Source organism: Acinonyx jubatus, chromosome A3, assembly GCF_027475565.1.
Source record: "Acinonyx jubatus isolate Ajub_Pintada_27869175 chromosome A3, VMU_Ajub_asm_v1.0, whole genome shotgun sequence".
In the NCBI taxonomy this organism is placed as follows: Eukaryota; Metazoa; Chordata; class Mammalia; order Carnivora; family Felidae; genus Acinonyx; species Acinonyx jubatus.
In genome coordinates, this window is record NC_069388.1 from 29,784,211 (window position 1) to 29,797,673 (window position 13,463).

Here is a 13,463-nt window from a genome sequence, read left to right on the forward strand (position 1 = left end):
TCCTGGAGTGGAGCCTTCTCACGGTGCCTACTGGTGAGTGTAGGTGATGTTAAATCTCGGGGTGGGGGGGGGGTCCCTCTGAGGCCACCCTAGCGGGTGTTGGTTCCTCTGAGACCCTCTCGGCCGGGGGTGTGTAACTCCAAACCACATCCCGAGAAGCAGAATTTGGGAAGCCAAGATCCTCGAGTCCTGGCTGGAGGGGCGAGGGGTGGCGCGTGGGGGCTCAGGAGAAACTCCAGTCCCTCAGCCCCAACCAAAGTCTGGAACTCGGCGGGGCCGGGCTGGCCAGACTCCGCGCCTTTCACCCCGCGGGCCCCGCCCTCAGCCCCGCCCTCCTCTAACCAGAGCCCCCATTGGTGGCGTCCGGCGGCGCGGCTGCTGTTATTTTTCGAATATATAAGGAGGTGGAGGTGGCAGCTGCTGCTTAGAGGTTTCCCGGACTGGTGGCTGGTCCCTGCGTCCCTCCACCCCGCCCCACCCTCCCCGCTTCCCTCTCCTCCCTCGCTCCGGCCCCGTGGCTCTTCCTCCCTCCCTCCCCCCCTCCACCCCGCGCCCGCTCCCCACCTCGCCCCGGCCAGCTGTGCCCGGCGTTGCCCTGCGCCCGGCCCTCCGGCCAGCCTTCCGCGGGCCACGCCGCGATGGAGCTGCCCCAGCCCGAGCCCGCGCCGGGCGTGGCTCTCAGTCCGGCCGGCGTGCGCGGTGGCGCCGAGCGTCCCAGCCACCTCCGGGGCCTCCGGCTGGGAGCTCATGGCCTCGTGGGGTCCCCGGAGCGCGCGGCCGCTTCCTCGCCGGTCACCACCCTCACCCAGACCATGCACAACCTCGCCGGGCTGGGCAGGTAGGGCGCCCCACCGACGCGGGGTGTGGGGTGAGAGGCCCGCACTAGGGTGTTGGTCCCCGGCGTGGGAGTCGAATCGAGAGGCTGAGTGGGGAGGTGTCCTGGGTAAGAGCCTGCTTCAGGGACCCGGGACTAGGGCAATGAGGCCAGGTCTGTGCTGCTCACACCCTCCAGGTGACTTGCTCTTGGCAGCACAAGCCTCTGGAGACCACTGTCCCACTTCCCGGCTCCCCCCCTCCCCCGCTGCCCCCCTAATCTCTGCCCTAATCACCACTATTTTGCCCCAGGCAGGGGATTCTGAGCTTGGAGTGGGAACTTGAGGGTGGCAGAACAGACTGGTTCTCCTATGTCCATGCCCCTGCTCCCTCCACCCCTAGTCCTTTCCCAGGGTTAAGGGGTTAAACACTGGTCCTGCTTCCTGAACAGGCCTGCAGTGTCCAGGCTGGGTTGCCCTCAGCAGCAATAGAGACTAAAGTATTGGTCCTGGTTCCAGAAAGGCTTGTGGATGGGTAGGGGCCTGAAGAGTTCCGATGAAGGCCCCCCAGGGCTCCTTTCCTGCCCTGCCATCCCCCAGAGTGGCCTCCAGCCCAGCTTCTTGCTCTTGCTCTGGGCTCACCTCTTAATCAACAAAGAAAAGACACTTAGGGTTTCTGTAGAAGGCCCAGAGAAGAGGGTAAGCCCTCAGTGCCATCGCCTCTCTGGGGCAGTGGTGGGCCCTTCAGAGGTGTGGCCAGTGGGAACATGGGCCAGCCAGCTCTTGAGCCCCATGTTTACATTTCTCCTTCCCTGGGTCCCTGTTGCCTTCCCAGTGAGACCCCAAAGAGTCAGGTAGGCGGCCTGCTCACACGCCTATCCCTGTCCCGGAGACGAGCATCTGAATCTTCCCTGTCGTCTGAGTCCTCTGAATCTTCTGATGCAGGTGAGTCTCAAGGGCCCCGGGGGACTTGGGGGGCTGCCAGAGTCTCCCCACTTCCCTGCCAATCACACTAACATTTTCCCCACAACTGGGAGCCTCCACCTGCCCACTTCTGGTGGGGCTTACCACACCCAGCCCAGACTGGCTGAGCGGGCTGTAGGGCGGGGCCCACTTGGGGAGAGGAGATCTTACCTATTTAAAACCAGGCGCCAAAGTCCCTGAACCACAGCCCCACCTGGGAGGCATTAGGGCTGAAACTTGGTCATTTTATAACATTCGCTTGCCTTCAGCTATAACCTTTTCTTTCAAAAGCTGTTATCTCTTCTAGAACAAATTACTTTAAACCAGTTTAAGAAAAATGCTTAGCAAAATTTTGGTTTAAAAACCCATACAGAGGAGGGGCACCTAGTGGCTCAGCTGGTTAAGCTTCAGACTCTTGATTTCAGCTCACGTCATGATCTCAAAGTTCTCCATGCTGACAGCACACAGCCTGCTTGGGATTCTGTCTCTCTCCCTCTCTCTGCCCTGTTTCATTTTTTTTTTTTTTAATGTGTCAAGATCTAAAATAGAAACAGGTTTTTTCTTTCTTGAATAGGGTTGGGACATGGTGGGGGAAAGTGCAGAAGATGGGCACTACTTTCAAACCAAGGTGCTCTGTCCCCTCAGGTCTTTGCATGGATTCTCCCAGCCCCATGGACCCCCAGATGGCAGAGCAGACGTAAGTACAGAAAAGGGATCTCCACTGGGGTACCTGAGTAGCTCAGTGGGTTGAGCATCCGACTCTTGATTTTGGCTCAGGTCATGATCCCAGGGTCGCGGGATTGAGCCCTTTGTCAGGCTCCATGCTGAGCTTGGAGCCTGCTTAAGATATTCTCTCTCTCTCTCTCTCTCTCTCTCTCTCTCTCTCAAAAAAAAAAAAAAAAAGTGAAAGGATCCTCACTATCAAGGAGTTGGTACCTGCCTTTGGGAATCCCAGTTTCAGCATAAACCCACTGGGGAAGCCTGGGAGAATGCCCAGACCCCTCCTATCCCCATATACCTGGTACTAATTGACCTTCCCAAGTCCTGAGACTTTGCTTCCTGTCTCAGAAAAGGGTCTGCTCCTATAGGAGCAGCCAACTGTGGTCTCAGGACCAGGTAGTGGGGATAGTGGCTTCTGGAGCAGTGGATACTTCAGCCAGCCCTTGGCTTGTGGGAATACAGGCCTGGTGTGTGTCCTGTTTTTCTTTTGCCTATACAGATGTTTATTTGTTTTTTTTTCTGTGAAATATAACAATTTTAAAATATGGTCCAATTGATTCAAAACTTTGAATTTGCTATAGGCCAAACAAAACAGTTGGGGCAGGTTGGTCCAGCCCTTGGCCATCCTATCGGCAACCTCTGGACCAGGCACTTTATGAGAGAGAGCATGGAGAGAGAGTTCTGCTGAGGACAGATCCCTTCCCCTTGGTTGTGGGGCATGAGTAGTATCTTCCAGACCACAACTGTTCCCATCCAGCTGTTAGAGCCCCAGCAGGGAGAGCAGCTGCCAGGCCTTAGTGGGGACAGCTGGGCATCCCCAGACTGGGCTGAGGGACTATGGCTTTGGGGTCAGAGCAGTGCCTATCTTTCCTCCCACTGCCTTTGATCAGAATGGGCTGGGCTACAGGGTTTGTTCACAAACAGGAAGCAGGGAGAGAAATGGGTGGGGGTGGGGGGACTGCAGGTCGGTTTTTGGTGACAACACAGAGCTGTCCCTGCTTTACTCCCGAGGCCCAGGTGCAGATTGTAAATGAAGCCAATGCAACGTGGTCATTCCTGATGCCAGGTTGTCTGGGCACAACCACTCCCCACCCCTAGGAGTCATCCCCCTGATGCTAGCCCTCAGTGGGCCCCCCCACCTCTGCACCTGCTGTGTCGGTTACAGTTTCTCAGAAAGAAGCATGTGTGTGTGTGTGCCTGCGTTCGCATAGACGCACAAAAGCCTTGCGTGGCAGGTGGTCTCTGGTAACATAGCTAGGGGGTGGGGCCTATCTACAGAAGCTTGTGCCCCAGCCTCAAAAGGAACATCTGTTGGAATTCTTTGCCTGCTGGCCTCTTCTAAGGCAGGAGAAGGGGGTGGGACAGAGGCTGGGTCCTGGAAAATTCCATAGGAGGGAGGAGAGGATGTGACCCTGAACATTTGTCACCAGGGGGTCTGGCATGGCACACTGTGGCTGATCCAGGGGCACACTAAACTAGGCCCCTGTCCTGGGGGGAGCCAGGAGCGCCCCACACAAGGGGAGGGAAGGCATCCAGGCCCTGGAGATACCCACATTGTTGGCCACAGTCTGTCATCATGGGATGGATGGATGCCTTTCCTGGCCACCATATGGCCCCGCTGAGGTGATTTGCATACAGGTGGAAGGCCTGTGGGCAGGCTGGCGAGACCGTTGCCTTGGTAGCGCCTCAGCAACCCTGTGACCTGCTCCAGCTGTCTCTATTGCTGCCATTCTCTGGGCCCTCTTCCATTCAGGGCAGCCTTCAAAATCCCAGGCTGCTTCTCCTCTCCCCCCTCCCCAGTACCTGGACCCCCTCCCTGCATTCTTCCCTCCACTGTCTACTGGCCTGAGTCCTGGCCTCTAGGCCTTGTGGACTGGGGGCCTGATGCTGGGGGTGGGCAATGTGCTATAGGAGGAGGTGGGCTGCACAGGACGTTTCTCTCTCTTAGGTTTGAACAGGCCATCCAAGCAGCCAGCCGGGTCATCCGAAAGTAAGTGCTACAGCCTTCCTCAGGCCGGCTCTGGTAGTCTTGGTAGTCTACCTACCACAGGCTCTGTCCATGCTCCCCTCCCCTCCACCCCTCTACCCCCCTGCGTTGGGTGGAGTAGGCATGGGGAGGGTGCTGTCCCATTCCCTCCCACAGGGATGCATAGGGCTCTGCAGTGGAGGGGCATCCTGCCTGCTCTCCTGCACAGCCCTCTACTCTCCAGCCCTGACACATCCCTGTTTCCGTCTGCAGCGAGCAGTTTGCCATTCGACGCTTCCAGTCCTTACCGGTGAGTGCCCTCTGAGGCCTGACGCTGGAGGCCCAGGCATTGCCCAGGCTTGAGGAGGGGCAGGAGGGATCCAGGGTCGCCTCCCAGAGGGTGGACTTGAAGTGGTCTGGCGTCCCTGGTCTGGCTGTGGGAGATGGGGTTTTGGAGGTGGATGGGCAAGCTGGGGGATTCGAAGGAGGGATGGGAGAAGGTAGGGCCAGGGCTGATGCCAGAGGAATGCAGCCTTCAGTACCTGCTGCCCTACCTGGCTCTCTAGGTGAGGCTTCTGGGCCACAGCCCTGTGCTACGGAACATCACCAACTCCCAAGCACCTGGCAGCTGGAGGAAGAGAGAGGCGTGTGGCCGAGCTGCCCGCAGCTCTGGGGAGGACAAAGAGAATGTGCGCGTCCTGAAGGCTGGAGTGGGAGCACTTCAGGGAGAGAAGGGGGTGTGCTGGGGTGGTTCTCTGGCATTTGATGACCCCCCCCCCATCTTGCCCACAGGATGGATTTGTTTTCAAGATGCCATGGAAACCCCCACATCCCAGCCATGCCCATGCTTTGGAAGAGTGGGCTGACCGAAGAGAAGCCTTTGCCCAGAGACCAAGCTCAGCCCCCGATCTGATGGTACGTCAAGAGAGCCAGACCATGCAGGGTGGGCTTGCATGTAGGGTTGGCACCCCTGAAGGCAGCCTGGGGGAAGGTGGAGGGTGATCCTGAACCCTGAGGCAGTGGGAACCTTTTCTCAGAAGGATGGGGTTGGGGGCTGCCGGGGGTCCCCACCCTGAGCAGCTTGTGTCTGTCCCCTGCACAGTGTCTCACCCCTGAGCGGAAGATGGAAATAGAGGAATGGAGTCCCCCAGCCCGATCCCGCTTCCCCCTGACTGCCACCCAGGGGTCCTCTGAGGAAGATGATGGATTTGTGGACATCCTGGAGAGTGACTTAAAGGTAACCAGTCTTTCCCCAGGATCTCCCCAAAGAGGAAAGCACTGACCTCCTGCAAGGAGACTACGCCATCATTCCAATGACAGAAGAGGAATTGGAGCTAATGGAGTCACAGCCTGACCTCTGGCCTACCAGAGACTAGCAGGCGACTGGCACTGGTGATGCACTGAGGGAGGGCCCTGCAGGACAGAGGGAAGCCTGGCACTCCACCATGGCCACGCTTCTCACGATTCTGTGCAAACAAGTGGGGCCCTGCAATTTCCTGGTTCTAAGGGACCACCCTGTGTGGACATGGCCGAGGAGGGCCATGCTGAAGGACTTAGGGCCTACGTGGTTTGGCCTTTGCCTGCATGTTAACCATATCCTTGCTGATTTGGCCTCAGGATGACAATGTGGTCCCCCCAGGCATGGAGAGCCTCATTAGCGCCCCACTGGTCAAGACCTCAGAAAAGGAGCAAGAGCAGGTGGGTTTCTGGGGGGGGTGGCGCTCAGAACTTGGAGGGGTGGAGCCCTACCCTTCAGGTGGGGTTAGTAGGGGGCAGGGGCTGGGCACTCTGACCCCCTACCTGCCACCCCTCCCAGGACCTCATCATATACAGCAAGTGCCAGCGGCTCTTCCGTTCTCCGTCCATGCCCTGCAGCGTGATCCGACCCATCCTCAAGAGGCTGGAGCGGCCCCACGACAGGGACCTGCCCATACAGAACAAGCGGAGGAAGAGCGTCACCCCTCCAGAGGAGCAACGGGAGGCCGAGGAACCTGTGGGTACCCCCTAGGGTGGGGCTGGGCGGCCACTGTCTGAGTCCACCCCGCAAGCCCTTCTTGGCTGGGTTTGTGGCAGAGGGAGGGGGCAGGGAAAGAGGTACCAGCTGAATGGGGGCACTGAGGGGCAGCCTCCCCACCCCTGATCCTGGCCACCATCCACCCCACAGAAAGCCCGTGTCCTCCGCTCAAAGTCCTTGTGTCATGATGAGATTGAGACTATCCTGGACAGTGACCACCGAGAACTGATTGGGGATTACTCCAAGGTACCAGCACTGGGGACCCTCCACAGACTTGACCCCTTATTGTGTGGCCCCCCCAAGCTCAGCAGGTGTTTTGGCACCTTCCTCTCCCCTCCCAGCACACTTCCCCCCACTCCCTGCTTTGTCATTTGCAGCTTATCCTTTATTCTTACCTAGACTCCTCTCTCTGGCTCTCTTTGGTCTCCTGACTCTACCTCAAATCTGTCTGGGGTATCAGTTGTGTTCCAACCTTGGAAAACATTTCCAAACTAACATCTAGCTTGGAGCCTCCTCTGGCCTCATCCGGGCGCTTTGCAGAGTGTCGGGCAGCAGGCAGGGAGTTCATCTCTTCTGCTCTCTCCTTCACTTTCCCCTTGGAAAGGGGTTGCTCCCTGGATGTCAGAACCCAAGAGGCACCTCTTGGTTGCTATCGGAACCAGAGCTAAATTTGAAGGTCAGAGCAGGTGTGGCCTTCTATGCTTAGAAAAGAAACTCCATACTTACCTGACTCCTGGTCTTGCCAGTTTCACCTTTTTTTCTCCTCTCTCTCTCTTTCTCCCATCTCCCTTTCTCAAACTCTCTCTCCTCTTCCCTTCAGGCCTTCCTTCTGCAGACTGTGGATGGGAAGCACCAAGATCTCAAGTACATCTCACCAGAAACGGTATGTGGGGATGAGCCATTCTCCAGGCACACTTGGGACGTTTGCCTGTTAACCTTTTATGGCTGGAAAAGGCCAAGGCAGCGGGAGGGTTGGGGTCAGCTCCCACCTGTCAGCCTGACCTGCTGAGACCCACCTCTGTGACCCACAGATGGCAGCCCTGTTGGCAGGCAAGTTCAGCAACATTGTGGAGAGGTTTGTGATTGTGGACTGCAGGTACCCCTACGAGTATGAAGGCGGGCACATTAAGGTGAGGCGGGCTGATGAGGACAGGCCCTGAAGACCCACCAGGTCTGTCCTTCCTCTGCGGGGAGAGTGACTCAGTGGGGGGGTGGCTGCACCCTATCTTAGGGAAGGATTCTGCCCAGTAAGAGGTGGGGTCACCTGTCTGAAAGTTGGGAACCGCACAGGGAGGGACCTGCCACCCAGGCCCAGGGCTACTGCCTGACCTCCAGCTCCTCTGGCAGACTGCCGTGAACTTGCCCCTGGAACGGGATGCTGAGACCTTCCTGCTACAGAGCCCCATCACACCCTGTAATCTGGACAAGAGAATCATCCTCATTTTCCACTGTGAATTCTCATCTGAACGCGGTCCCCGCATGTGAGTCAGCCAGCGGGTGTCTGCTCCTGACCTCTGCCCAGGCTTTGGGATGCTGGAGCCATCTGATGCACAGGAGGCCCGAGCCCAGCCCCAGCCCCTCCTAGACCTGGGCCTCTGGTCTCCTGGCAGTGTGTAGCAGACCTCAGCCTCCCTTCCTTTGCATGGCACCCTCCTCCTACTTCCCTCTCCCCATCCTTCCCATCTGGCCTCATGTCCACCCACCATCCATTGCCACCCTCCCCCCCCGCCCCCCCCAAGATCTGGTTCTAAGTCTCCAAAAGTGTCCTTAACCTTCAAGGGCCCTGTCCCAAACCTCGGTGATGTTGACCCTTCCAGGGTTTGACGGATCTTTCTTCTCCCCACCTCTCATCCTCACCAAGTCTTGTCCAGACCTCCTGAACAGATCTCTACAATTTTGTCTACTTCTCTCCTTCCTGTTTCCCCTTTCTTGGTCCAGGTCAGATATCTCTAACAAAGATTGTGAACTATCTTCTAGAAACAACTCCCTTGATTTACCTCCTTTCTTCCATCTCCCCAACCTTTTCTGGACCCAGTAGCCAGATGATCTAAGAGTGTTCTTGTGGCTGACATTCCTTTACTCAAGCTTTCTGTGGCTCCCCATGGCCCACAAAGGGGTGGGTGCAAAGAATAGGTCCCCTGAGGTATATCCCGCTGCACACCCAGCTCTGACCCCTACACCCCTGCTGGTCTCAGGTGCCGTTTCATCAGGGAGCGTGACAGAGCCGCCAACGACTATCCCAGCCTCTACTATCCTGAGATGTATATCCTCAAGGGCGGCTATAAGGAGTTCTTCCCACAGCACCCGGTACCATGGGGTGTGGGAGGGTTGGACTGTAGGGAATGGGTTCTGCCCAAGGAGAAGGGAGGTCTCCTCCCAGAGTTAACCATTCCCCGTATTGATGGACTCTCCCATCCTGCCCTAGACCTTCTGTGAGCCCCAGGACTACCGGCCCATGAACCATGAGGCCTTTAAGGACGAGCTGAAGACCTTCCGTCTCAAGACACGCAGCTGGGCTGGGGAGAGGAGCCGGCGGGAGCTCTGTAGCCGCCTGCAGGACCAGTGAAGGCCAGCACCAGTCCTGCCTACCTTCTCTTCCTCGTGGCCTGGGTGCCAGCCACCTAGGGCCCTGCGGGGCTGAGGGTCTGCTGGAGGCCCCAGGTGCCATCCAGGGGAAGGGCAGTGAGGGTGTCCTGTCTGTCTGCCCCCAGCCCTGGTCCCCATGTCTCCATTCAATCATACTTCAGACCCTTGTCCCACCCCCACCCCAGCCCAGCCCCTGGAGGAGCCCAGCCTGTTGATTTGGTGAAATTGGATTATGTTGAGCTCTAAGGAAGTATTTTGTGTCCAGCAGGGACCTTTTTTGCTTTTTTTCCTTCCTTGTTTGAGTTAACCCTTTGTCTTCCCATGTCCAGAAAAGACCCGCCTTTTCTCTAGGGCCAGAGGGCCAGAGGTTTGTATGTGGCCAGAGGAAAGCCTCAGCCCCCCAGGATGGGCCAAGGCAGAATTCCTCCCTGTGAGGGGAGCTGGCACTGCGGCTGGGCCCTCTCTAGCACTCCTGGGTGTGTCTGCCATGTTTTCTTTCTCTTTCTCTTTCCTGTCCCTCCACATGAACACCTCCAGCACAAACATAACCTCTTACTCTTTCCTGTTTCAGTGTTACCCGCACGCTTGATTCATTTGTCTGATTTGTTGCCCATCTCAGGATATTCACAGGCTGAGGATTAGGCTCCCCTCTCCAGCTGGGGTTAGAGACTCTGAACATTAATTAGCCACTTGACCCTAGCTCCTCAGGGGCCCTTGGGCCAGGGCTAAGGCCTGCATCCTGAGCCCCTGGAAGCCCAGACCTCACTGCTGTGAACCCCGGGGCCTGACTGGTCAGAATTTGCTGCTGTCTTGTTGTGGATGGACAGATGGACGAATGGACGGATGATGGATGGATGGATGGATAGCCATGGATGCCCAATGCCTTGCACACACAAACTGCTGAGTTGAAGCATTTCAGTGAGCATGACAGCCTGCGGCAAGAATATATATGTGTCTGTCTGTGTGGACAAACTCTTTACACTTTAAGGTTTGGAAATATTCAAGATGAAATGTTATAGAAGCAGCGAAGCCAAGGACAGAGCCACGTCCGGATTCCGAATCTCAGGATGTGTGGGGGGCTGTGCTTGAAGGCCCAGATGAGTCATCTGTTTGGGCCTTGGTTCAATAAAGCACTGAGCAAGCTGAGTAACCAGCATTGTGTCCTATGGGCCCTTGACAACACCATGGCAGACGCTGATGTGGGGGGTAGGATAGCCACAGGTCAGTGGATGGGGGCCGGAAGACTCCTGCAGAGGTGGCCTCATGTTCTCTTCCCAAGGCAGCCTTGCCTCTCTTTCGTGTGTCTACTCAAACACCTCTAAGCTCACCCTTTCTAAACTGCACCAAGTAACCAAAGTGACCCTGTCACTGCTCAAGAATTGTCAGTGGCTCCCCACTGCCCTCAGGATAAACTTATCCCTGCATGGCCCTTTAGGACCTGGGCCCTCCCCAGGCCCATTCCTCACCTCATTTGACTCAAATCCCCATGCCTTGCTCTTCACATTTCCTTCCTTTGCACCTGCTGCATCATCAGGAATGTTCTCTCCCTGTTACTCCTCCTTTGAGACTCAATTTCAGATGTCACCTCCTCCCAGAAGCCTTCCTGCCCTGTCAGAAAACTGACTTTCCTCTCAGCGGCCCCAGCACCCCACAGAGGTTCCACCACGTAGGGGGATGCCAAGTTCAAGAGAGTGGAAAAGGGCCAATCTGGGAGAACGGGTCCCAGGCCCAAACCTGGTGCCTCAGGACATTCCCTCAGAACACCACTGCAGGTGACCCTTGCCCCCAAATGCTAGTCTGTGATTGCCGGGCCTCCTTTGCATACTTGTACAGATAAGGTACTACCTGATACAGAGTGTGTCAAACATGTGGGGCATCATTACCGCTTTCTGTCAAAGTTCATCTACCTTCTGAAGTAGGTGGTGCTAATGATTATTCACTCCATTTTGTAGATGGGAAAATGGAGGCTATTTCCTACCAGAGCAATAAAGGACTCCAGATTCCCAGGCTGAGTCTAAACAATGCTTGCCTTGTCTCTGGCTTTTCCTCCAAGATTCTTACGCCCAAAGGCTTGGTCTTCCCTCTTGGTCCAGGCCCCGTGCAAGGGCACAATGCATGGGGGGTGTTGGGGTGTGACTTTGATGGTCTGGGGGCCTGGGCCTTTGCTCAGGGAGGGAGGGGCTCTGAAAGCTCCAAAAGCCCTATCCGCTGATCAGGCAGCTGATACCAAGGGTAGCATTTATTCGGGTAAGGGGACTTGCCCCAGAAAAAAAGTATCTGTGTAGACCCCTGAGGAACAGGGAGAAATGGGGAGTGGGGGGGAAGGCCCTGGGCACTGTCTACTAAGATTTGCTTGCTCCACTCTGCTTAGGTGGTCCCAGGAAGCCCCACTCCCTCCTTCCTGGTTTATAGAGGAGGAAGGCTGCTGGATGCTCATAGAGGGCATGTGGTTGCCTCCAAGTCACACAGCAGATACAAGCAGAGCAGGCATTCCAGCTGCCTAGGACTCTCCCACTTCTCACCTCCTGCCTTGGTCCCAGAAAAGCCAAGTGGGTGGGGCCAGGTTGCCTGGTTTCTACTCTGAGTGTGCTCTTTCCACCCCATGGGTCAGGGTCAGGCCACGTGGGAGGAGAGAGCCATGGGTGTTGAGTGTAAACACATAGGCTGTGTGCCAGGTGCTGACATCTGAGACTACATCTGTCCTCCTCATATCCCACCATCGGAGCCATAGTTGTGGTCATGGGGCATTCACACTGTTCCAGACGTTTACACGTTGTCTCCTAAGCTTACCAGGTAGGTATATAGCTCATTTTGCAGGGGAAGAGGAGGAGGAGTCAGGGAGAGGGCCTTGGTCAAGCCAGGAAACAAAACATCCCCCAGAGAAGGTCCTGGTGCTCACATATACCTTGATGGGGGTGGGCCTGAGTCTAGGAGAGGGAATGCCAGAGGTTTGCCTCTCCAACTTGGGCCAGGACCCCATCTACCCCTGGAGTTCAGGGGATGGGGCAGAAGTGCCCCAATCTCTCCTCCCCCTAGCAAGAGAAGCGATAACTTCTTTCCTGGATGCTCATGAAGGGACGCAGATCAGGCAAGGAAGCAGTTTAAAATCCTGGGCTGCTGGCCAGTTTTGAAGGTTGTTTTGCCCGGGCCAGGGTAGTTAAAGAGCATCATAGGGCCAGGCACAGGTGGGAAGCTGGCCTGTGCCAAGCTGACCAAGTCAGTGGGCACTAGTGGGGTGTGGACACAGCTGAATCGCTCACTGGGTCACTTGCAAAAACAATTTTAAAAAATGTTTTCTTTTTAAATTGAAGACTAATCAACATCTCATCAAGGGCACACATCTTAAGCAGAGAACACAGACCCGAGGAACCATTACACAGCTCAAGATAAAGGGCTTTCTAGAATTCCATGAGGCTCTCTCTTGCTTCCTCCCAGTGTCTGCATCCCAGGGGTCCCCACTATTCTGACCTCTGTCAGGTAGATTCGTTTCTCCTGTCTTGAGCTTCATATACATGAAATCATACAGTTCATACCCTTACGTCTGGCTTCCTTCACTCAGCATGACTTTGAGATTCATTTATGTTTCCTTTAGCAGCGGTTTGTTCCTGTTCATTGCTGAATAGTATTCCACTGTGTGACTATACTCCTAAATTGAATTATTCATTCTAAATTTTTTTCTTCTGGTTTTTACATTAAAAAAATTAAGATACAGGGGTGCCTGGGTGGCTTAGTTAAGCATCTGACTCTTGATCTCAGCTTAGGTCTTGATCTCAGGGTCGTGAGTTCAAGCCCCACATTGGGCTCTGTGCCAGGCATGAAGCCTACTTAAAGAATATATAAAATAAAAGTGAAGATATAATTTATATATATCAAATTCACCCATTTGAGTGTACAAGTCTGTGAGTTTTGACAAATGCAGACAGTGTGTAACCACCATCACAATCAGGTATAGAACATTTTCATTCTGCCCTTGATGGATTATTTGAGGTGATTTCAAATGGTACTGGCAATATCTCCAGGAGTGGAAATGCCGGGTCATAGTGTGTTTGCTCAGCTTTAGCGTTTTCTACCAGCAGAGTGAGAATTCTGCTGCCCCGTATGCTCATCACAATTGGTAAATTTTAATTTCTCTCTCTTAACCAGAAAACGTGACCGTTGTACATAGCAAAGAGCTCTGTTAAGTGCTGGACCTACATGTTGTGGTGTGGCAGCAGCAAGGCTCAAGCATTATGAGCCCAGCCTGTTTTCTGACTTTCCTACATTGAAATATTGGTCTTAATTTCTTCCTCAAGTCAGATTCTCCAAAAAGTTAAAGTGACTCCTCAGAGTCAGTTGGCTGTACGTCATTGGCTTGAGCCCATCCATTGACGACAGCTTACAGCCGTCTAGAAAACTTGGGATT

At 55.3% G+C, this 13,463-nt stretch overlaps 1 protein-coding gene across 4 annotated transcripts; it reads left to right on the forward strand.

Moving 5' to 3' along the window:
• The first annotated feature begins 100 nt into the window (after nt 1–100).
• On the forward strand, nt 101–11,085 carry CDC25B (cell division cycle 25B). Of its 4 annotated transcripts, none has more exons than XM_053200196.1 (16): nt 109–838; nt 1,648–1,757; nt 2,421–2,472; nt 4,444–4,485; nt 4,735–4,771; nt 5,028–5,150; nt 5,254–5,376; nt 5,564–5,698; nt 6,079–6,159; nt 6,278–6,454; nt 6,626–6,721; nt 7,296–7,358; nt 7,507–7,605; nt 7,766–7,956; nt 8,671–8,782; nt 8,901–11,085. In XM_053200196.1, exons 1-16 carry the CDS (start codon nt 639–641, stop codon nt 9,039–9,041), a joined length of 1,782 nt encoding a protein of 593 aa, XP_053056171.1. In that variant the 5' UTR covers nt 109–638; the 3' UTR covers nt 9,042–11,085. The 4 variants fall into 4 exon arrangements, with proteins under 4 accessions (XP_053056173.1, XP_053056171.1, XP_053056174.1 ...); XM_053200197.1 differs by having other exon boundaries at nt 119–838; nt 7,823–7,956; XM_053200198.1 differs by lacking the exon at nt 5,028–5,150 and having other exon boundaries at nt 101–838.
• Nucleotides 11,086–13,463: the final 2,378 nt, after the last annotated feature.